General features: G+C 41.7%; 1 protein-coding gene across 1 annotated transcript; it reads right to left on the reverse strand.

Annotated features, from left to right (window-relative positions):
* On the reverse strand, nt 1-24364 carry LOC120842778 (enteropeptidase-like). Its single transcript, XM_040213954.1, has 6 exons — nt 24316-24364; nt 9030-9249; nt 8318-8546; nt 8110-8245; nt 7598-7845; nt 1-264 (listed from the first exon to the last, which is right to left on the reverse strand). The coding sequence occupies exons 1-6, from the start codon at nt 24362-24364 to the stop codon at nt 1-3; spliced, it is 1146 nt and encodes a 381-aa protein (XP_040069888.1).
* Nucleotides 24365-26289: the final 1925 nt, after the last annotated feature.

A 26289-nucleotide genomic window follows, 5' to 3' on the forward strand; every position in this document is an offset into this window, starting at 1 on the left:
TTATAGTTCTACAGACCGGTTGTAGAACTGATAGAACTTCGTTACACACTCTTTACGGGCATCCTCGGTAGCACACGTGGCATTTTTGTCATTGTTACTTTCAGCTTGCATAAATTTCGAAATAAGCGAGTCCACAAAGTGCGAGACCTTCACAAAGAGCAAAGGTCTCTCCGGGAAAAAGCAGTCATCTGGCCCGTCAGAAACCACACCAATAAGAGTCCACCGACCGTTATCTTCGTACATCAAGGGTCCTCCGCTGTCTCCCTGAAGATAAAGCATAAGAAATTATTAGACTCAATGCGATTTTTTGTACTAAACAGAACGTTTTGAAATATGTGTTTATGAAACAAAACAAATTTCTCAGCTTGATTTACTAGAACTACTACTGCTAATGTTACTGCGTTTTGCAGGTTTTCAGGGTGTAGCGCATAAGCGTTAATGACTCCAACGTTCTGCTGCAAGAGACAAAAACGCCCAGAACGAACAAAAGAACAGACATCAAGGTGTTGCTTGTAAATTGAAAGCATATATTTGAGAAATATTCTTGTTGACCACAAAGTTCCAACAAGGTTATATCTCCCAATGCTTCTATTGTAAGAGCAGTACATAAATCCGCCGTTATTCACGTAAACTTTAAAAATATTGTCCAGCCTTCATATTTGTAGCCCGAGCACTGCAACTCAACCTTTACGAAGTTAATGCATACTAAGCTGCACAAATGTTGGCTCTCCAGATATTTCCCTTGATAGCAATTAAACGTAAACAAGAGGAAGAAAGATTTTTTTTTTCAGGTAGGCATGTTTCTGTTATTTCCAATTGAGAGCTGTTCTACAGAGTTCTAGAAAAGGAGCTCGTAATTTTATTCGTGTAGAACAGTGTAGAATCTAACTGAACGTACAAGAACATTACCATTTAGAAGGCAAGCAACGCGCACTTCTGGACATACAAGACGTTATCGTACTTCGTTTTATGACAAGTGCGAGTGAAAAAAAGGCTACAACTAATCCTTAGCGCGTGGTTTCAGTACATAACTACAAGTTTCTCTTAGTGACACAATGAGAGTGCGGGCTGAATATTGTGGTCACAAAACTATATTGAGTTAAAATATCGAGAATTTAACACAAACATGTTTCCCAAATGAAGCGCAGCCGAACTCACGAAGAATTCTACAGAGGCAGAAGTATGTTTATCCCGGTGTAATCTGAGGAACTATTTCTTTTAAACTTTCCTTCACAGAGCTGGTTGACGTTGTCAAAAGGAACGCGCGAAGACCACCCATGGCCGACGTTTGTTAAATAGAGTTCATCGAATAGACAGGAGCACAGCATGATCACTTGAACATGGGACCGGTTACCATCGAAACCTTAGCAGAGGTTTGGGTTGAGGTTTATGTCCAACCGCTGATGTGACACGACTAGATAAAAAATTTAGTTTTGGGGTGCATGTGCCTTGTGGGTCTGTAATCTCACAGCAGTATCGGAGAGGGCGTATGATAATTATAGGAGCCGTGTTTCTCTTTCTTCTGCTCAGGAAAACAAACAAAGCGGGCCAGGCGATTGGCTACGGCTGCAACATCACCACAGCCGTACGACACACCGCACGACCAGGTAGACAAGAGGAAGATAACCCGCAAGACGTACCAGACAACGCGGGATATATCCCATATAAGCAAACAGCAAACTGGGAACCAGCGCAGTCAGGCGGAGTGACTGAGCAGAACGTAACATTTTCTTTCTGCTCCTCAGGTGGATGCTTCTTCTTTTTTCTTTCTTCTCGCCCTGCAAACTTCGCTGGACTGCGCTCTCCCGTACTGAGTCACTTCTCTTATCTAGGAAAATGTTTGCTTAGCATGTATGAAAGAAATGACGGATGATAGTCAAGTGATAAAATGCACAAAATGCAAGAGCCTGTACCATATTGGGAAGTGCTCGGGTGTCACATAAAAAGCCGATAAAGCGGTAAATCCGCTGACTTCGCTCTGTGCAACCTGTAAACTGAACACCCAACGTCAAAACAGCAGGGAGATGACCAGATTGCCAAGGACATTGCCGGAACTTCAGATCACGTACAAGCGGCTATATTGGCGCAGAAAGGGAAGAAAACAAAAAGATGACCGCGGTTTTAACTACGATTGAAAACATCGAAAAGAAGCTGAATCTGCAGTATGTGCAACACGACACTTAGATCCAAAAACTTAATTATCAGGAGAAAACCATTGAATATATTAAAAATCAGCGAACTTTCTATCTAAATAGTACGACCATCTGCTAAAAAAGATCGACTCACTAACAACTGTCACGAGCGATCTAAGCAAAATAACAAAGGAGATTTAACTGCTTACATTTGACAATGATGCGCGAAAAAAAGACCTAGAGTGGGCAGTTAAAAATATGAACCAATATGAAGGAAGGAGAAACATTGCCATCCATGAGATTGTCCCAAACGTACACGAAGACCTGCCAACAATTCTGAAAATCTAGCAACGAGGCTAGACCTACCTTTCCAGAGCCAGATGAGGTCGAGGCAATGCACAGGCTAAGAGCGAGACACGGTAAGAATGCTTCGATCATTGTCCGATTCAACAATAGATCGGAAAAAGACCGGTAACTCAGCAAGCGCAAAGCGCTAAAGGCGAATCATATCTTCATCAATGAGAAGTTGACAAAGCGAAAGAAATGGTTGTTCTGGAACGCAAAGGAATGTGCAAGGAAAAGGGGATACAGCTTTGTCTGCATGAGAAATGGAAAGATACTGGTGAGGCAAAGCGAAGGATCGGCAGTGATACGTATCGACAAGGAAGATGACCAGAACAAAATTCGATAAAATGGCCACGTGTAGCACACTTAACGACTGGAATACATATGTAAAAAGTACTGTAGCAGAAGAGGAAAGGAGGAAGAACAGCTCCTGCATGTTGTTCAAATTAACATCAGATGCATTTAAAACATTGGGATGAATCTAGCGTAGTTAGCTCGAAGATATCGATGTAATAATACTGACTGAAGTAAACATTGGGGCAAAAGAACCGTTGCCGTTTCATATAGATAGATAGATTCTATTCAATTTCACTACGTCTAGATGACAGGAAGAAGGAAGAATAGTAGCTCACATAAAAATGATTGGTTTTCGGATCGTGCGGAGGTGTTTATAAATCATGCAGAAGTTCTTGTCTTCACTGTTCGTAGGCCTGAAGCGTCATTTACGATAGCTGCATTCTATGGAGCACCCAGTCGTAAATGAAACTTATTCTACGATGAGTTCATAAAACTCTTGAACACTTTTAATAACGATGACCATGTCGTACTAGCAGGCGATTTCAACATCGATGTTATGTGCCGCAGCAAACCCGGAGTAAAAGAAAATCTTGATATATTGTAAAACTTCGAATTGGAAAATATGATTGACGGTTACACACGTAAAGAATACCTAGGTGTCAAAGTGACCAAAATTTGTATCGAGCATGTAATATTGCGTATTTGTACCGAAAAATTTATAGTGGCAATAATGAAACAAAAAATAGCAGATCACTACTTTGTCGCTCTAAAATTATGCGTCAGGCCGAAACTAAAAGCTCGCCGGGAAAACGATTCAAGGAAATTCTAGATCATAGAAAATAGACAGCAATAATAAAATATATAACTGGAGCGCTTTGCTGCACCTAGACCACCTAAACCTTTTCAAAAGAGTGACAGCCATATTCAAAGGAATATATGAGAGCTCTATTAAAACAATCAGACTTGAACAGCGGAAGCCGGGAGCTGTCTGGATTAACGACGAAATACTAGAAGTAAGTTATAAAAAAAAAATTGATCTTGGAATAGAAGTAAGCAAAACTCCAAAGATGCAACACTAAACGAAGAGTCCAGGCAGGTACGGTATAGAGTGATGGAGAAGATTCGACTACCAAAAGAGGTATCCAATGTGACACAACTCCAGAATTGTAGGAAAAGCCCAAGGAAAACGCGGAAAATTGTGAATCAAATAATGGGAAAACCACTTTAAGACAGGAGTGAGGAATGTATAAAAAAAAACGTTGGAGTCACCGATCACTATACTCTCAGTGACAATTTCAATAACAACTTCACTAAAGCTTTACAAGATTTGTGCGAGCCAGCAAACAATACACAGACACTGGAAAGCCACTGTCGAATGTACATTACGGCATAGCTATACCACAAACGACAAATACCGACAGAGAAAAGATAATTAACAGTATGACAATCTTAAAACATGGCGGGATATGATCAACTAAGATCAGGAGACATCAAAGTGAACTATAACTACTTAAAATATGTTTTGCTGGCGGTAATAGATGGAACATAGAAGACAGAATTATACCCGATAACCTTAAGGTTGCGATAGTCCGACCTGTTTATAAAAAAGGAGGGGAAAATGAATTAGGCAGCTACAGGCCCACCGCACTAATGTCCTTCACCTCGCAGATAAAGGAAAGGGTTGTTTTAAAAATTATGACCCACTTTTGTGAGCCATATTCACTTATTAGCAACACCCCACCACGTAAGGCTTTCGGCAACAATTTTGTACTACGCTTTTAACTGAAGCCATGACATATTACGTGAACTAAACAAATAGATTCTAATAATGTAGTACTTCCATCAAATAATGTAGTACTTGACCCGACAACGGCATTTGACAATTGACCATTCCATATTACTACATAACATAGAAAACCTTGGCTTTCAGTGGAACTTCCTAGATTTGTTTAAATATTACTTTTTCAACCGGACGCAACGAGTTAGAAAAGAAAAATGCTTCAGTGACACTGTGCACACAAATTCCGGTGTGGCTCAGGGATCTGTTTTTGACCCTATGCTTTTAACATCTACATGAACGGTTTTACTTAACTCCCTCTAAAATCTAACCTCTATGAATACGCTGACGATACAGCATTAGTCCTAGCTAATAAAAATTATGATGATGCAGTCAAAAGCATGCAAAGTGACTTTAATATATAATGAACTAGCTTTCTGAAAACTCTATATTTGACAACAATGACAAAACACCACTAATGTGCTTTCGAACGCCCCAAAGGTGTATTATCCTTACAAATCTCATCTTTTTACATACAACTCAATGCACTCAGTGCAGTTGTACGCCAATTTCATATACCACAAACACAAAATATATAGGATGTATTTCGACAAGCATCTGTCGTTGAATTCCCATGAAGATCATCTAATAAATCGCTTACGAACAATATCATTCTAATTATGCAGACTGCGGAAGCCCGCGGACATCTGGCTGAGACGACTAATTTAGCAAATGTTAGCAGAGTCAAAACTAAGATATGAAATTCCGATCTATGCATCCTGACTTCGAAAAACGAAGATAAATAAGTTAGGAAAAGGATGGTGCGGAACATCGCGTATGGAGCCAAACCTGAAAATATAGTGTTTTAAGATCACCTGTAAGAACTTGACCTATTGACAGTAAATGAACTGCGCAAATTTGTCATTCTAACGAATCATTGCTTCACATCCGAGTTCAAAATGAACACCATCAAAAAAGGCAACTAAGAAACACGGAAAAGTTTCAGATACAAACAATATAGACTAACTATGGAACTAGGCTCCACAAAGTTTATGTGCCTGCATATGTCAACCAGCTTCCTTAAAAATTTCACACCCTCCACTTCTTAAAATCTGTAAAAAAAGGAAACGAGGAAATCGTGTATACAGAAAACTGAAGGTTAACTAGTCGTCCTGCCGAGCTTTTTTTTTTTAAATTTTCTCCTGCGTACCTTGGCCGAGTACAAGATTAACAATGAGGAGGAAGCTTCATGTGTTCTCCAATTCCCTGAGTACAGTATTACAATTACTTGTAGAATTCCACCAGATACCTTGACAAAGCGCGTTGGTTTATTAGTTGCCAATGTGTGTCTTCCCCTGTACACATCATCCTCGCTTTTGTCGTCTGTTGGAATCATGACTGTTCTTCTGTTGTTTGTGAGTATTTGGCAGATTGGTCACACTGCAACTTCCCTAGTTGTGTGTACGTGATATCTAAATTGTAACGAATATATTTTGTCGATATTTTTCGTTTCTTTTGTGGCTCAACACTGAATATATGTTTGAAGAAACTGTTTGCAGGATTGTGATAACGGAGTACCCGCGTAAAACATAGTTTGAATGGACTACCCGTTTTCACGCACAAACGGAGAAGTGCATCTGTGAGACTTTTTTTTTTGTTCCTTGATTTGGATCTGTGTATAAGGTGATATTATTATTATTACCTAAATGTAGAGTGCATCTTTGCTTTTGAAGCTGATTGACAGCGCCACTAACGACAGCGTCCGCGTTGCATCGTATAGTGAACCGCTACCCACCCAGGCCTCATTTAATGCTCCCCAGGCGAGGCCCCGTCTGCACCCTCCCATGGTTATCGTTTTCGATTTCGCTCTGGCGTACCCGCGTCCAGCGTTGCTCTGCGTGTATTCTCATGTCAGTCGACCCGCAGCAGTTCTCAAAGCTCGGGCTCAATCGCGTGTCGCGAACAATACTCCGCCGTGTTTTCCTGAGCCGGAATATCCGTCTACACGGCGTTTGTTTGTTCTGCGGTCTGAATATCACGACTGGACGATATTCCTCACTGCCGGTGATTAATTATATCTATAGTAAAAAGTATTTGTCCCTCGCCGGCGGATTGAATATACGTGCAGGAATATAGGTGATCGTGGCGGGTTTCACGTGCGCAAGGAGGAGATATGTCTTTTCGATCTTTAGATCTCGTTAAGAAACGCGGCGCCGAATATTGCCCCGAACGTGTCCTTTCGTTGAGTAGAAAGCATTAATGTGCAACCAAGGTGCTATATCATGTTGAGAACGTAGTTTAGTAACACAAGCAAATTGGAGACACCTCAGATTAGTATACGTATCATTCAAAACTTCTAGACAAATCGAGATGCTTGAGACAAACTTAGTTTTTTACCAGATGAACAGAGCGGCATTTATCTCCAAAGTCATGCAATGCATGGGATACAATATTTAAGATACACTCGTCGCAATTTGATAAGGAAACTTTAAAGCCTTTCGTGAGAAAAAGAGAATCAAGGTTGAATCATTTCCTCCCTAAAGTTAGAGAAAAAAGGAATTGGTGTATAAGTCTTGTGACAAATATTTCAGTGCTAAATTTATCGGGGAAACAAATTTTTTCCTTCTAGATTTAGCGGGAAAGCTAAATCACCGTAAAGACCACCTGACAGGTCACGTGATGTAAGTTTCTTTAAATTTGGAATTACTTTAAATCGGTTTTTAAATCAAGGGACATCAATTTTGTCGCCATATTTAACGAAAAAACTAAATTGGTGCTCAGGTAACGTGATTCTGATTGTCCTGCTCAATTTAGTCCGGGAACCGATTTTCTAACGTGAGAGGGCAGGCAACGTCAATTTCCTCGTTAAACAGCGGTGAAATAATGACACGGACGGACGGATAATCGGCTGGACAAACATTTAGGATTAAAGGGTTACACTAAAATGAATTGCATGCTTTATGAACTTAGATGCAAGAAGAAATAAGATCTATTATATGATGTTTGAGTGTTATAGGAAGCACAATTCAGGGTTTTCTTTACTTACATTACATACTCCTCCAGTCGTGCAAATGATGTAGCCAGGAACTTGGCTTTTCATTTGGACAGAGCATTGCTCCTGATCCATGAAATCCAATTTTCGTTCCATCAGTGTGTTTGCGTCTCGAGATATGAGCAAGTTTGTTTCTTCCGTTTGTGGTTCGACGCTAGTTACTTCACTTGATGTTTTGTTTATTGGTTTCCGAATGTCAAGGTCGTCTATTTCTTCTTCGTCTTCATAATATTCATAATACTCTGGGAGTAAAACAAATATTTATTTGAAATATTAATAAAGACCAGACGAAGTTTTGTACATTCCAGGACATTATTGGTCATGCCAGCATGTGTGAAACACCAACCGCCGTCTGATCGACGTACAAGCTCTATGTCACAAACCGCATCATGAAAGTTTTTTTTAATTACCAGTTTAATATATAAATTATGAAATCATTCAAAGTTGCGGAGTTGTGTTTTATAATGATTCGCGTCTGTAGAAAATATTAAAATCAGGCCATTTACCATATATTCCTCCCCAGCCAGCAGCATAGGGTGTACTTCTTGGAGGGGGATCGACACAGGTTTTCGGAAGGCAGATTGGCTGAATATAGTCCGTATATTTGACTTTCGTTTTTAATTTTACAACAGCAATGTCTTTCTGTAAAGGTAATATAGAAAAAACCATGATGCACAACATTTGAAGATGTTGGGACCGTTGCTCTTTACGTACCATGAAAAGGCAACAGTTGTCTTGAATAGGGGTGCAGATGCTTTCAACTTCAACACAGATCACCTGGCTTTCAGGATTCTCATGGTATTCTTCATCTAATTTTGGAGATACTTCCGGATTTCTGGTTTTCGTTTCTCGTATATTAGAATCTTGTGGAGTGTTACATTGTGAAACATTGGTTCTGAGTGTGGTTCCAAGACGAAGTGAAAACTCATCAGCGTCTTGATTTCTTCAATTAGGAAGGAAAAGCAGAGACAGTTACAGTTACCGAATTCAGTAAATTTTATATTTAGAAATAATATTCAAATATCATTAATATACTTGAGATACAACTTGCGTCCTACCCCTTTAACAGGCATAATATCGTTTATTGGCCTCAAGTTAGAAATTCATATTGGAGTTTAAAGGCTACTTTTCTCACCGCGTGTAATCTGAATGCCTAACACACGCTAATTGTTTAAACTTTAAAGAAAATTGGATTATTGGGTGTCTTGTCTAATTATGTGCCGCCATCGAATGCGAATTTTACGGTGCAAAAAGAAAAAACGCGTGTGCTGCTTCGTGCCTCAAACCGCACTGCACCGGGACTGGCTGAATAACCCTTCCAACTAACAAAGAACGGACTGGGAATATCCGAGATAGCAACTAAGTGTTATATGAAAACAAATCAAAATACATATTTACATTAAATCGGAAAACAAAAATCACTTACCGAAAACAATGTGCTGCCGTTACCACATATTCCTCGGCAATTAAGACCCCTCCGCAGAGTAAGGTATCGTTTGAATTATAGATTGCGACCATCCAGGGCCAGTGATGCGGGGGAGCCTCGGTACCATTAATGATTCTTGCAGAAATATGTTCCGATTTCTGGCGTTTTCCGCACTCATACTGCGTATCCTTTTCGTCTTCGCGTGCTAGACTTGCAGATTCTGTAATCATTCAGTTAGCGAGTGGATATTCAAACACAAGTTGCGTTGGAATTTGTTATTGCAAAAAGTGAATATATGCACGACTTCTATATTCGATTTTGGAATCCACAATTTTGTTTTCTACAAATAAGCAACATCGTTGCAGAGTCTATCCTACCTGAGATGTAGCTGATATTGTTTTGGGTTTACGGTCGCAAAGTGTCAGGATGAAGAAGCAGGGAGTCATTTCCTGTAATGGACTCAAACTCATCGCGAAACAGGGACTGTTGTTCTTTGGGGACCGAGAGAATTCTATTTCTACAGTCTAACAAAAAGCTAGTTGTAGCTGCATCTATTGCCATTACTGCCTTTCCACTAGCTGTTTCACCTCAGATATTCCACGGGCAGTAAATGCGGTTGCCATACAAGTTAAGCAGATCGAGAAAGTGAACATTAGATAGTTTTAGTAGATCATTCCAATGACTTCGACAGCTATGCCCGATAAACCGTCGCCGTTTTTCCCCAAGCATCTTATCGATATCAGGGGTATTGGAGGTATGGGATCGATCATCGAAAGCTCTCTATTACAACTTTATGTGCCTACGCAGTCAATTCTATAGACCTTTCCAGCGACATTCTCGAATGAAGTGGTTTACACCGCGTGTTTTTGGGTTGGAGAAAGTACGCGTTTGTGGGCCGACTGCGCTAGGCTTTGAGTTCTTCAAAAAGCAGTAGCGGCCTGCGTAAACGCAATTCCGAACACTGGTCGTGGCTAAATTGATCAATGCTATTTAATCTTTTGATTCTTGTAGCGAATACAATTTCTCCATGCTTAAAAAAAAAGCAATGTACAAGTTCTTGAAAAAAAACAAAACAAATGAAAGCTATTTTTGGTGGCCCCGTAGTCGACAGAACAAAATCAAAGACAGGTGGAATGTTTGTTGCATTTTATGCAGATTTTTCCGAAAACCTGCACTCAGCCGTGTCAAACTTCAAGGCTATTAACTGTCGAAAATATTGGTACACTCAAGAAAGCTGAAAGGCATGGGCATTCCTCGCTCACAACATGAAATCGATCAAGTCTCATCGATCAATTAACATATTGCACGTACCGTACGGTGCTGCGTGATCCGCAAAAAAGGTTTATTCGAGAAATATGTCAGCTAACACAGCATATGCAATATATAGTGTCGACGAAGAGTCCCTTCACGACGTGCGAAGGAAATCCGTTTATTCTAGGGAATGTTAGGAAAAGTGCTGCTTATTTTTTACGACATTAAAAAAAACGAATTTGTTTGTTCCGCCATTTACCCTATACCCAACAGCTATTTTTTGCGAAGAAAGGGAACATAGGTAGGAAGACTTTCCGAAGATTATCTCTACTGAATCAATCATCCAAGAACATCGAATGGCCAGCGTCGCGAACTGCTTGATGCTCGCTTTCTTCGTCGGCATGCTGCGAAGTCCGAGCCGTCGACGAGAACTGGTATTTTCTGGTTCTCACAGAGGAATATAATACAAAAAGGGTAAGCATCCTGAACAGACAAATAAATCAAAGCTTTCAAAAACGTCCGGCAAACTCCTAAAAAACAATACCGGTGGGTAGTCGCGCTGACCGGGTTTCAGCAGCTTAGCAGGTTCAGAGAAATTTCTGGCTGACAGGTTTCGTCCGGGTCGCAAAATGGGGAGGACGCAGACTCTTTGCAAGAGCGTGGTTCCGCAAGCTACTTGAACGCCGATCGAAGCGGCGCACGAAAACTCTTCAGTTCTAAAACACCACGAAAATGATGGGCTATACTCGGGGACGTCTCTCCGTGGCAATGAGAGAAAGCTATCAGAGGGGCGGGGGCAGAACTAACGTTTGTATAACCGCGCCAAGTAGGACCCGACTTCCTTGGTTTTGGTTTCATTTTGGGTTAAGGTGGCGATGCAGGCGAGTTGGTTCATGACTTGAGAAATTGGGAGCAGCGCGCAAAAAAGACAAGGACAACGAGAGTAGAACACAGGACAAGCGCTGATTATCAACTGAAATTTTATTCAAAAAGGCTCAAACAAAAAAAACACCACAAAACCAACCAACGCCTAAATAACCAAAGCCGTGTCGCTCACCATGCATCTCTAAAATCGATCTCTTTTTTGTGAGGGTAAACCAAAGGCTGGCTGACGCAGTGCCCCGAGTCAGCTTTTTCTATTGCATGCGCCTCCAGCACCTCTCTTTGCACTTTTGTTCACCCCCTGCCAATGATTATGGTATCTTTGAAGACGGGGTGACAGAAGCAGTCTCTGCAGTGTACGTATACGTGTCCTCCTGTCATTGAGCGCAGGAAAAGGGCATTGTCACGCATTCTCTCATTCACCCAGCGTCCCGATTGTCGTATATAAACTCGGCCGCATGACAATGGGATTTTGTAGATGACACCCACCACGCAACCCACGTACATGTTGACATGTTTGACCGTACATGACCTCTTGTTATTGTTTGCCTGGTTTACGCGTGGGGAAAGTTGTGCTAATTTGCGAGGCGCCGAAAAAATCATTCGCATTGAACCGGTTATCCACTTTTTCTAAATTATGTGGAACCTTACGTACAAATGGGATAACCTGAGGCCTTTGTTTAGGCTTTACTTTTGGTTTCTGAGAACCATTCTTGACTTTTTTCAAGAGTTTCTGAGAGACACCAAGCAAAACAGACAGAGGAAATCCTGCTCCTAAAAGCCGCTTGACCTGAGCTTCATAGTTGTCAAGCATGGCATGGTGACAAGACCTGTACAGTGAAGCTTGGAGGCATGACGTGGCGATGTTTCATTTCACAAGTTTAGAATCGGCTGAATCGTATGGCACGATTTCCTTATTGATTCGCGGGTTGTAACGCCAACACGCACGTTGCCCAGTGAATTGCCACCGTAAATCCAAAAACCGCAAATTCTGACCGTCTTGCAGTTCGTAGGTGAACTTTAGGCCTGCAGAGCAGCGCTTAAAAACGGTCATTACATCATCTACAACCTTTTGCAATGACAATTTGCCGACAGCCCTTAAGAACACCAGATAATCGTCAAGATATCTGTATACCTTGGACACCTGTTGACACAATGCCGTTTCCATAGAGTAGACCTATCAAACTTCGCTAGGTAAATGTCGCATAGCACCGGAGCAACGCTCGAGCCAATGAAAATGCCATCTCTCTGTACATAGTAGCTTCCGTCGAAGGGAACTAAGGTGGACTGCAAGTAAAACATTAGGAGTTCCAAAAAACCGTCAATGCCCACTCCACTGGAATTCTGGAAGGCAACAACACCCTTTTCTTCAATGCACTCGCGCACCGCCAGGAACAAGTCTTTGTGGGGCACAGAGTAAAAGAGTTCTTCCACATCGACTGAAAACGCCATCGAGTGGTCGGGAACATCCTTACTAAAGGACTCAATGAGGGACTGCGAAGTTTTGACAAGGAAGGGATCATGAGCTTTTGAGCACTCAGATGCCTATGCAGGTAGCAGCTGACCATTTTTTGCCAAGATCCTGTCTACGTGACAATGGCCCGAAGAGGCGTAAGACAGGTTACTTGGAGGTGTTCTTTTCGGCAAAGACCCATAAACCTTGCACGCCTCTTAGGGCCATTGTCACGGAGAAAGGGTCACGGACAAAGCATCTGAGTGCTCCAGAGCTTCATGCTCTACCAGCAGATCCCAGGGATCGCGGGCGCAATACGCACTCCTGCTCATTTAGGCCGGTGATCTCGCTGCCGGTATACGGATGTAATGAAGGGTCCCGTTTCCCTCTGGCTCACTTATGCGTACACATTGCACATACATTTCCTTGTTTGCTGTGACGACGTCTGGTGGCCAAACATTGTGAAGAACAAAGGGCGAGCTCTCAGAAGGCACCGACGAGACACCATACCGATGGCACCCAACGATCGAAGAACACGAAAAAGACACCGTGTTTGCTTTGCATGGAACTAGGAGACCTCCGGTGAACTTAAAACTAAGAAAACCCGAAAAAGCTAAAAAATAAATATTATACCCTTGGCTCTTCCTGAACAATGTTATTGTTACATATGAGAATTAGTGCAAAAATGACAATTCTCTTTCTCTCTCTCTCCCTCTCTTTCTCTCTCTCTCTCTCTCTATATATATATATATATATATATAGAAATATATATGTATATATTATTTTGTTAAGTTACGCCCAACAAAAATATTTCCTTATAACTATATTCAGTCGTGTATTAAAACCATAGAGTTAATATAAATTACGCTAGAGGTTCAACTGGCGCTAGTGTGCTGCTGCAAATTGAAGCAGACAGCAACCAGTCCGAAATTGACTTTCGGTAATGCATTTCTATGGGAAAAAGTGAGTGCATTTTCTCTCTGCGCTCGATTATAAGAGCAAAAATCACGAATAATTCGTACGCACTGGGCGCATTAGAACATTTGTGAGTCACGCAGACGGAATATTTGGTCAGTTACGGCATTTTTTTTTTAAATTTGCGGCATGAAAAACGGTGCTAAAACTGCTTCGTACATGTAATTTTGTGCACTGTCGGACACTGTTAGGTGGAACACGGCGTCGGCGATTTCTAGCTTGGGGGATACATGTGTCAAACGAACGAAAGACATCTGGGAAACTATGAGAGACGGTAAGAACTACGCAGTAACACTGAATAAGTGACTGCTTGTGCATGCAGACGATCAAAATAAATTGAAAGCCACGTAATATAGTTTGATTTCCAATAAATAAGTACTGCTAGTTTTATTCTTTCTGCTCATGAATATGTGCGAAGATGCTTGTTCTGGGTTCCAATCATCACCCGCACGCTCCAAATCTTTGCAGAAGGGAGAAGCCAGAAAACAGGTGCCCGATAAAAACTGCCCGACATAGAAAATAATGAAAATACACACCTTTTGAAGCCCACGTAATTTATTTTTTTACGTTCGAAAGTTTTTTTTAACCGATCGTAAAGATGCGCACGACGGAGTCATTTTCATATAATGACACGACGGGCATAGTAGCAATATATGAGCGGCACCGGTACGCTAGCTAACCTTGAACACATTTTTCATTCCTTTCGATCGCTATTTTGCTTGGAATCGCCGCTCGTTTTTACATAGCTGTCATGGTACGGAGAAAAGAGTCAAAGTACAGGCTAGCTGGTGGAAGTCAACCATTTCGTCGTTTACCCTGAGACTGGGTTTTTTTTTTTTGAAGAGCAGAAGTAACAGAGACCTGTCTGTTACTGCTGCTCTTCTGAGACCTGTCTGTTTTTTCTGTTACTTCTGCTCTTCAAAAAAAACCCCAGTCTCAGGGTAAACGACGAAATGGATGGTACGGAGGTTTGGGCCTGAAATACACCGAATTTTGACACCGTTCAGTGGTAAAGAAAGATGCCGTTGCTAAAGCAATTACACTTTCATAATGTTAATAAAGGTACACACTATACAGTACAACCGAAATAACACAAGTTATTTATGTTATTTTCCGGTGAAGTGACCAAATGTGCGCGTGTTTTCGCATAGGAATGCACAGGAGCACTGCAAAAGTAGACTGGTTGCTGTCTGCTTCAATTTGCCTCCCGGAAGTCGCATAGACACTAGCGCCAGTTGAACCTCTGGCGTACATTATAATAACTCTATGAGTAAAACGGCGTGCTGCTGCTCTGTAGCTTTTGATTCATTGCTACATAGAGCTTTTCATTCAGAAAGGCGAAAACAGGGCTGTGAAGTTCAGATGATCAGGTAGTCACATTGGCCGTCGCGAATTATTACAGCGGGAATGTTATATTTACTAAGATATGTATCCCTTCTACCATTTAAAATCAATGTCGAGAAAAGGAAGCATTAAATTAAAAATAGTTTTTTTTTGTAAAATTATTGATTGCTGCGATTATCACTGAGGTAAATCTGCTTTCAAAAAGAAGGGTGTAAAATTAAAAAAAAAAAATATCTATCGAGAGAGGCAGTGACTTGTGTAGCGAGCATTCATGTACTTGTTTTTGTGAGCTCGGTTTGTGCATGCCATCCCTGTATGTGAACTTTTACGTAATCCGTTACAAGTAACGAAATTAAATCTATTTCATTATATTTATTAGTAATTTTGTAATGCAATATTTACATATTTTACAGAGCAATTGTAAAGTAATCCCATTAGATATTTAGGTAAGCGGATGGTTTAATCCGTCACATTTTCGTTTTTATTCACGTAAGAAAAAAGTGGGAATATAAACACCAAACAAATTTGTTCATTTTATTTTGTAAGATGAGCATTACCTAAATCACGTTATCACTTGCACTTATAAAGCGCAGGGCCTGGCAGTCTTCAGAGGCTCAAAGCCTTTCGTCAGGTCGCCTAACACCTAGATTCATTTTTTGTTTTGCTATTTTGTTTGCAAGCTGCAGCTTGCTCGCCCACAAGAAAAGAGGAAAGCGCAGTTATATAAAACCTTGGCTCTCGGTTCCAACAATACTCCAAAATCTCCCAATATCGAAAAATTTCCTTCTAAGAAAAAAAAAAACAAAAAACAAAAAAAAAACTGTCTAAGTTTAGGCGAGTTTGTATAGAAGGTCTCTGCGCGTCTGTTATATTAGTCACTTCACTCTTTCTTTGCTTTCGAGCATAGAGAGAGGCGGATATCTAACGATTGCGCGCCTTCCAAAAGCTCGAGACAATTAACAATGACCTCTTCGGGTATAGTAACTACGAGAGTTAGCATAATGTCACAACAAGAGTGGAAGTGCCGTATTTCGCTGAAACACAGTTCAACACCGAAATTGACTGAAAACGGCCGTAACTGGCAGGTTGCTGAAAATGATGAAAGAGCAGCTTTCATATTTTGGAAATGCAAATGTTTATTTCATTTTGTTCTATATTTTTACCTATTCTTCTAGAAGCTTCAAGTTGCCCACATTCCTGTCGCCCTTGCCGTGCATCCGCTGTTTGTGTCCTAAATAAAATGGTAATCTCTTTTTTGTTGCTGCTTTCTTTACAATTTCGGGCACATCGTCGGTAGAATGCGTATTTTTACAGGAATCTTTCGAGTTATTTTTAGTCTCCTTAATCCAACTGATAAAAAAAAAAACAATAGCTGCCGTCAGTCTTCTTAATCCTTTAGTAAGAATGTTAAAGAGTAGATTCACGAATTGGGAGTCGTTGATTCACGCAATGGAGGGACGCTGCGCTGCCGTTTCCTCACCAGACATCTAGCTAAAGAACCCTGCGCTGTGGGACGGCCGACCCGTGCTACACTCATTTTGGGCTTCGTATTGATATTCTATTTTTTGTTCACCCTACGACGTAAAGTTAAAGTAACTCTGCGAGACTAACAGATTACTCCTTGAAGTAACGGTCACTTACTTCTATGTAAGAGTATAGTTACAAGAGCAGTTAGTTACAATTTTGCTTTGGGTAAATGTATATGTCATTGCTGACATATTTTTAATGGCGTGTACAAGTCTGCATGCGTGTGATGCGTTCAGACGACTGATGACGTGTGTAGTATTTGTGCAATATAAAGTGAAGGAGATATAAAGCTAACTTCGCGAGCAATGCAAATATTTTTGCGTCCTTTAAATTGGGCAATACCTTGCACACTCTAGAATCTTGAGCTAAGTGGCAGCTATATATTTTACAGGAGTTCCATTTTGATTCTAAAAGAATGCAGTAATTTCTACTTCGTCTTCCGGATGAGACTATTTGCCTTTACTAAGTTCCTCGGTTAGTGACTGCTAAGAAAACACCTGTTACTAGCTGTAGTTAAAGGTTAGTAACGTACCTGACAAGCAGTTACGAACCGAAAGTTAGAAGGTACTACGACCTTATTTCTATGAGTACCTTTTAATTACGCTGGCAAAAAGGAAAACGAAAACAGAATCAGCGTTTTTCGCTGACGCAGGGCATTAAGCAGCACGCATGTTTAATCGACAAGTTCGAACCCCGGATGAAACCTTTGACCAAGTAAATGTTTATTTTGAGAACATCGCAGTTTTACGACCAACAAAGAGGAAATAACTCGCGCAGTGTTTCGTTTTATAAGCTTGACGCATGCAAATGATGAGGCCTTCATATACTGAAATCAGCATAAAGGGCTTTAATAAGTGACAACGGCGGAAACTTAAGAACAACTCTAAAGCCAGAGTGACACTGCTCATGCATTATAAAAAAAACAGTTGGCAAACACGAGTTACCGCAACACCCTTGTTTCGAATGCTGCGTGCCAAATGTTTTCTCGAACGCATTGCCATGTGGCATTTAAAGCACGAATCTCGCTGTGACTCGCGTTAGAATAGGAATGCAGACTGCGTTTTGTGTCATGTATAAGCAGTATGACACCGGCTTAACGGCACAAACTACGCCGACGGTTGAATCGAATAATTGTAGCGTCTCCTTCAACGAACGTAAACCACGATCGGTGCAGATGTGTGAAGTCAGAGATGAGGCAAGGGAAAGCATGCACTTCGCTGATTAGCAAATCATATTCTCAATGGGAGCGCGAAAAGCGGTATTCCCAAAAAAACTACAGAAGGGATTTTTAAACATGAACGTGAACAAAAAAAAATCTTAAAAATTAAAGAAATGTTTGGCATTAGTTATCACATGTACCAAACTTATAAAGCCAGCATTTTGACGCGTTAACTAAGAGTCTGCTAAGATGAGATTTACTGCCCAGGCGAGCTGTTGCACGATAATAGAGAAAAAAACCTCGAGACAAGAAACAAAAGAATGGAACAACCACAACACCGTCCCTAAATTAGAGAGAGTGTTGTGGTTGTCCTCATTTTTCGTTTCTTGTCTCCAGGTTTATTCACAAGGATGAGCCAGCTATTCCGAATGAAACCTGATTCCAGGTTTAACACAAAAATTGCTTTTAAATTTGTAATAAAAATTCTTATGGTCTACATACAATGAAAAGAGCGAAAAAAAAAAGTATATTACGCCGAAGTGAAGGCACTCTTAAATTGAAGTAAAACAGATACAACGTTCTCGATGTTCTATAAAACAAATTTTTCTTTCAAGGCTGAGTCATTTCGGAGGGTGGCAAAACACAACTGCATATCAATAGGAACGTCAATCTGTATTAGAACTTCTAAGGGGACGAAAATAATCCCTGGAGAAGGGGAACAAGAGGGACAAAGGACAAACATAAATCTCCAAACACAGCTAGGTGACTGGTGAGCGTCTGAAAAAATCCGGCTGGACCGGGTATCGGACCCGGGACCTCTCCGTTACAGGTGGAGCGCTCTACCAACTGAGCTAACCAGGGGTTAGTCGTCAGTAGCCGGACCAGGCGGATTTACCCCGACCAGGCGGATTTTTTCAGACGCTCACCGGTCACCTAGCTGTGTTTGGAGATTTATGTTGGTCCTTTGTCCCTCTTGTTCCCCTTCTCCAGGGATTCATTTCGTCATTCTTGTCCGGCTCGCTTGCACCTTTGCATTTAATTGCATTATAATTCTAAGGGGAATTGTTTATTTATAAAAAGAAAGGAAAGTTGATTATCATTTTCAGTCACGGCGTGCTGCGGCTCTGTAGCTTTGGTTTCATTGCTACATTAGGTTGTGCTGGAGTATTCGCGACTCCAACGAAACGGATGTCACTTAGTCGGAAATTGCTGAACAAGACGGAACAGGTTTTTTCGCGGTTTCTGCTTGTCTCTTATGGCTTCCGTGATTCCCTGTTGTCGATGGTTTGCACGATGAAACAGTTGTCCCGGTGACTCTGTAGCAACTGTAGTATCAGCTTTTTACCTGTGTTGCTCTTAACGCAACCTACGCCACAACGTGAACTAGCCATTCCGCGTTTTTGATCGCTCATCAGCGCCGTGGAAGGACAGTAGGCAGTCCTTTCGAGTGATGGCAGTAATAACATTATTTTAATGAAATTGCAGTAACAAAATTATGGTAATGAAATTACTTTTTTGCGAATGAGTAATGTAATAGATTACTTTTATAGGCTGGCGATTCAGCAGTGCAATGAATTACATTCATTCAGTAAATTAGAAAACAATATTCGTTAATTTTGAAGTTACTTTTATCCCAAAAGTGAAAGCCCAGTTGCCAACTTTATAAAAGAAAAGATAACAGATACTTTTTATACAGAAATTTCGTGAAACATACAATAGAGCAAATAAACGACAGCCATCTGAACGCAAATCCTCGTACGAAGAGCTCGACAGACGCACAAAGGCGGCTGGAAAGGCGAAAGAGAAAAGCTTACGTGCAATGACATGACTGGAAGACCACGGCTCAAGAATCCCACGCAAGCAGATTCGCTGCCGTCACGTCACCACGACGACACTATACTTCTTTCATACGTAATCTGACATTGGGGTGGGACCTATACCAGCTCACAAGAAACAATCAACCATCTTCCTTTGATCGCCTGACCCGTCCCTTTCTCTGCTCGCAGGTATGAACGAGAGCCCGGTTATGTTGCGAAAGATAGGCGCATGACTGTTCCAACGAGCACGTAGCTTCCACCCCACTGTCCGCTCAGGGATGAACGGCTTAGGGTCCAAAATGCGAAGGGTACATCACAAGTGAGGTCAGCACATTTTAAAACTTGAGAGGACAGGACAAATAGATCTCCAGCCTTCTTTCGAGAGCGTCAAGCAAGGTCAAACCCTAAGCTTCGATCATTGTGAAGAAGTAACGACCGGAATAAATAGTTAACAACAAACGCCTTGTCAAGGCCCCGGACGTTTCATGCGTATCCTTGGCCTTGTTAAGTAAAGGCGATTTTCGCTGCCGGAAAAAACTGGAATCGAGCAAAACAGCTACCGCTCGCAGTATGCCTCACTGCCTTCCTTTGAGACCTTTATACGCAAATAAGCCTGCGAGCAGATATCGCTACCCGTTTGATTGGAAAGTACACGTTTTTAGTAAGCTCGCGGCATTAATTTCTTTAGGTAGCGACGCTTCCGCCCAGTGAATATTCAACCCCTTTGTGTGATAACGCGCAACAATTTAGCCTTTTCGGGTTTTTGGGAACAATACTCCTTGAGAGGTATGACCGGGAATACGTTAACTAGTGCTTTTGTGAAAATAGGATTAGATTACGTAAGGTAAATATTTCATGTAACGATTTACTGTAAGATCGATCTCCCATTGCCCTACTTAAGGTACTTACACAGGTTTTTGGTCACTCTCGATGAGTTAGAGGGAAACACCACCTTTTAACTGACAACGTTCCCTGTTGAATGAATCTGAAAACCGGTCAGCCGACTCTTTTTAGTCACATCTGAAGAAGAAGCTATTTATAATTTTAAAGGCCTATGTCGTGTCGGCCAGCAGAACGACCGTTCAGTATCGTTCGGTTCGTGGTGCATGGGGCTTTTTGCGGTGAAAACAGGAAGACCTGACTTTTGGTACATATACTATAAATAAAAAGAGCACAAATGACTGACTCGATGCATTGAAAATAAATGTGAAAGTAATTTTATTACTTTTTTGAAGTAATTGTAATGTAATTACTTTTAGTCTGCGGTAATTTACGATGTAATTCATTTACTTTTCGCAGTTTCACAAACGAATTTACTAAAGTAATTTGGCCATCTCTTATCTTTCCTTTGCTTTTTCGAAGAAAGTCAAGCCTCTGAAAACTCGGTTACGCCAGCACATCGCAGCAGATTCGTAACTTTGAAGATAACAATCGCGGCTAGCCATTTTGAGTCAAATGGGTGCTTGATGATACCGCAGCGTTGCGCGTTGAGCTGGCACATGGTACTGCATGATCTGTTCTAAACCGCTATATTTGTCCGATATTTGAATCTCCTATAGGTCGCTGTAGAAACAAATATACATAGAGGCGGAAACATGGGCTGTCAGCCTCAGAGGAGCAGGTAGTAATATCGAGTGGAGCAAATATTTACAGCGTGAACGGTATGTTTACTAAGAGATTAATCCCTTATACCATTAATATTCAATGTCGAGATACGATATTAGCGACAAAAAGGCAGGTTGTATGTAAATTATTTATTGGCAAGGTTGTCACCGGAGAAAAGGCGTGCTTTGAGAAAGACGGGTATAAAAGAAGAATAGCAAACGACGCAGCAAGTGATCGGTGTAGCGTGGGTTTAGATACGTGTTGTCGCGTGCTGCGTTTGTTTACGTGATCCCTGTATGTGGTGCGTTCAGCCGATTTATGGCGTGCGTAATGTTTGTGCAAATAAACTGTAGACGGTGCAATTATATCCGCGCGAGCAATGCAAATAATTCTTGTAGCCTCTGAATGTAGCTATAGCTAGCTCCCCCTAGCTTCTTCTGCTAAATGGGAACTAGATCTCTTACAGCAGTTAGCATTCACCTCTAAACCAATGTAGTGGTTTCTGCACGATCTTGCTGATGAGACTAGTTACCTTTGTTAAATGTCTAAGTATTAACTGTTAAGAACACACCTGTTACATGCTCTAGTTGGTAAGAAGTTAGTAACATATGCGACAAGAGTAACTAACCAAAAGTTAGTAAATAATACGACACCTTTATGAAAGTTTTAAGTGTTAACTGTTAAGAACACACCTGTTACACGCTGTAGTTGGTAAGAAGTTAGCAAAATATGCGACAAGAGTAACTAACCAAGTTAGTAAATAGTACGACCTTTTTTCTAAGAGTACCCTCTAATTAACCTGGCCAAATCTATAATAAAATGCATCAGAGAATTTTGCGGACGTTGGGTAGTACGTAACACTCGTCAAGGCGGTACCGGGAAGGAAAAGATTCCCCAAACACATATTTCTGATGAGTGCAATACAGCTGTACGAGAAATAAAGATGAAGAAATTTCTGCCGTGTCGCGTTTTATTGGCTCGACCAGTGCAAGGGGCGAGATTTTAATATACTGATGTGGGTAAGAAGGACTATTATTAAGGGTTAACGGCAGATAGTTAGGAGCGAATCTAACAGTTCAAATGTTAGCATTCACCTCCAACCAATGTAGTCTAACCAACTGTCGAACCGAATGATTATAGCGTCATCTTCAATATACATTCACTATGCTCACTGAAGATCTGTACGGACGGAGATAAGGCAACGGAAAGCCATGAGCCTTACTTACTAGCAAACCATAATCTCCACGGGAGTGAGGGAACTTTTAGTTCTAACACCACGAAAGTGACTACTAGACCTGGACATGAACGACTGAAACAACCAAAACTCTTTTGTATTAAAGGAATGTACTCTGCTAGTTTTCACGTGTACCAAAAATATCAAGCCTAAATTTTTATGCACAAACTAATAATCTGCTGTTTTGTGCAAAACACTATTCCAGGCTAAACGTAGAAATTACGTTTTTAAAGTGGTATAAAAAGTCCCGGCGCTCTTCAGTGAAAATATATGCTGATGAGGCTTAATTTAAAACACAGGGATATTTACAGCGCCGTTCAACGTTCTATCAAAAATATAAATATTTGTTTATTTCAAGTCTAATATCCCCTTCCCCTGGCAAATGCCGAGCGCTCCGCGCTAGCGGTCGTCGAGCGGTCGGCCTCCGTGAGCGATCGGTCACGTGATCCGTCCCAGTGGCACGGGCTGCGGAGGAAATCGAGCGTAACGATCCCAGCGCCACCGCTTCCAGAGCGTCTGCTCTCGCTTTTGAACAGTTGCGGTTCCCATTGCTATCTTGCTGAAAGCATGAAGTTCTGACCGGAACTCTATGCTTTAACAAAAAATTGTTTGTTTACTACTTGATTAATGGTGACCTCGACGTTAAGACACAATTTATGTTTCCTTACAGTTATATAAGCCCGATGAAGACAACTAGAAGTACTTGTACGAGCCGTAGGATGCTATTAAGCGATACCAAACACGTATGCCGTAAAGCGATCGTCATCTCCGAAGGCGACTTCCATCTGCGGAGTATTTGGGGTATTGTCTTCTAATTATTCCAAATACATTACAGAGCCCACAAAACAAGCAAACGACATACGTAGCTCTTCATCCGAATAGGCGCGCACAACGCCTTCGACGTAACGCGTTATCTTGGGCCTCTTCCCTGACCATCCAAATGACTTTGCAAACACTTCGCCGAGAACGGCTGCCTCGTCGTCACTCGAGCTGGAGCTAAGCTGGTATCTTCGTCGCTGCTACTGCGTTTTATTAGACCTCCTGAAATTAACTGCAATGATGTCATCGTCGCAGTATGCTCGGGCCAGTCGGTCATGAGGAGGGGAACGAAAGCAAACACACCAAGAGAGCCCACCTAGCAGTCGAAACAAAAAAGTCGCGAAACTCCTTCACTCCCCCGCGAGAATGTCGATAACGAAACTGAAAGGTTGCAACAGACGACTGCAGATCGTGCTCCTCCGAAAAAGGCTGCGCGGAGAACTACTCCGGACCGCTCGACGCGCTCCTACACTTTTCCACGGAGCGGTTGGAGCCGCTCGGCGAGCGCCCCACTGGCTTCAGATCTACAAGCGACACACGGAGAGATTGCTCTCATCTCGCGTGGGAAACAAGAATCCGCTCGGCGAGCGCGCGCCGAGCGCTCGCTATTTGCCAGTGGAAGGGGCTATAAGTAATTCTAAAGGGTGGCCAAAGGCAACTAGATATTCCTAGGCACGTCAATTTGTATCGGAGCCTCTGAGGAGGATTGTTTTATTGGTAAAAAGACAGGGATGTTCATGATCCTTTTTAATGGCTGACTGTCCTTTTCGAAATGCAGTTGTCTTGCAAGAGTTTTCTCACACACGCTTATAAACTTGTATTTCTTTACTTTTATACGACCATTTCTCACATATATTGTTGTAGAAATCAATATCACTCGGCTCAGTTGCAAGACAACTTTTTGAAGGGGACAATGAACAGAAACAAAGATATATTTGATCAAGCTTTAATCGCGACTTACTTTTTGAACAAGTTAAAGTGAATAGACGCCCCGCGACAAGCAACGAAGGCACCAACATGAGAAATACTAAGCTTAGTTGTAACTGAGTGACTGCGCATTAGACTATGTAATCAAGGAATAAAAGACATGTGCGCGATCTCTACGCACATGCTGAGAGAGACAGCGCAAAGGTCATAAATACATGTCTTGTCGCCAATGGTTTCTGCTTGAATGGTAAACATATATTACTTCGCTAATTAATGGCGTTTTGCTCACTTACCGTATAGCAAGGCAACGGTATATACGAAGACGAGAAAGAGTGAATTCATTGCTCCCAATATCTGCAAGGATCTCCTAGGCTGTTTGTTTTCTTCCAAACTGGGAAAAAACACAAGTGCTGCGTGTACGTGTTAAATGCGCTTAAATGTGAGCTAAATGCCCTTATGCTGAGGCAAGAGTTTCTTCCGTTCATCCTCAGATACAAAGCGCTCGTGTGATGACATTTGAACTATGAAGTTGTTTTGATGCAGCGCAAATCCGTTTTCAGATTCTGGTATTACCGCCCACTTGTAAACAACTGAAAGTCACCTTTGTAAATGTATTGTGTTATTTTAATCCCGGCATCAAACTTTTCCGTCTTGAAATGTCAGAGGGGTTTAGGAATTATGTTACCATTGCTTTGAACCCAAAGTTGACGTATACTCACGCCTTCTTTGGTATAACGGTTTAATTCAGGGGTTTTGAAAACACGGTCCGCTGGCCACATCCGGCTTGCGGAGGCTTTCTCACCTGCCCACGGCTGGCCGTGGTCCTTTCAGAAACACCGGGACTGCTGCCCGTTTTCAGCCGACCCGGGGTGACTGGCACAAAAATAAGAGCATGCAAAGTAATGGCGTCACGACGCTTACCAAACATTTTCAATCCGTGTCAATTTTCGCTGAAAGTTGAGACCAATATGTATTGCACATTGTCACCACCGGCATCACACTTCTTAGTTCACTCTTTCATATCTGCGGAACTGCGTTAAAAGAGAAAATATGGTAAGGATGCAGGGGGTGCAGGTGTAGGGTTGAGGACAAAGAGAAAAACGGAGACGAGACAGAAAATAGACAGGACGACGTCTCAAATTTTCTGTGTCATCTACGTTTGATGTGTCTTCTCTACCCCAGTGTCACGTTGATTCAGCAAGGCGTTAAAAGTATTTTGCTTTCTCATATGTATTGCGCTTGACTCTTTGTATGACATGTATTCTGTATTACCAATACCAGTCTTATCATCCTCATTAGTTTTCTGCTTTGTGCGAATAGGCCCGAGTTCATATTCGTCTTGATCTACGCGTGGTGAATTTTTCAGGCTAAGAAATATGGTATAATGTCAGAACTCCCTAATGAAAGAGATTTTTAAAGGAATTTTATTTCAAGTAAAAAATTATAATGGGGCTCTCTTCCCTTCTAGTAAAGCCAGAATTTACCAGAAAATCACTGGATTTGCTGTGATTACCCGTAACTTACCGTGTTTTTTTTTTTTTTTTTTTTTGCGTACGCCAATGGAAGGCATACAGGAAGAAGCCTGTGAACTGTGGGTGGTGTACGTTCACCAGATGCTGGACGATTCGGTAACAAAATAAACTGCGGCTAGTTCATATAGGCTTAAAAGATCCATGTCTTTATTTCACAGGGTCGATACCAGTGAAACAATTTGCACAGCTGCAGACAAAAACCATCAGACCAAATTGGAACAACTGAGTTCTTTGCCGCAAAAAAATTCTCTCTAAGTACTCACGATGTCGCTGCTTATATTCCTAGATGTACGGTAGTTCAACAAATAAAACCGAGCAGGTGCACCAGAAGGACACACACACACACTGTCAGTAGCACGTTTAGCGAAAACGACGAACGCGCACCAACATCCGCCGCCGTTGAGAATAAATCATGGGCGCAGTCGCGATATCGTCTCTGATGCAGTCGCCGCGGGTGCACCCCGCGGACACATACACATTGTCAGTAGCACGCTTAGCGAAAAAAACCACGAACGTGCGGAATGAACCTCCACCGCCGTTGAGAAAGCAGGGGCACAGAGGCGACGTCTCCGGCGTCTTTTTCGCTCACTGGACGCTCCCCCCGTAAAACATTCCTAGCTACGCCACTGCTGGAAACCCTGCAATGATGGTTATGGTCCCACGATGTCCTGATGTGCATAGCTCAAGCGATTGTAAGGTTGATGAAAAATGCTGGGAGGTGTGATCTTGTTTTGA

Source organism: Ixodes scapularis, unplaced genomic scaffold (genome assembly GCF_016920785.2).
Source record: "Ixodes scapularis isolate PalLabHiFi unplaced genomic scaffold, ASM1692078v2 PGA_scaffold1__304_contigs__length_218370807, whole genome shotgun sequence".
Lineage (NCBI taxonomy): Eukaryota > Metazoa > Arthropoda > Arachnida > Ixodida > Ixodidae > Ixodes > Ixodes scapularis.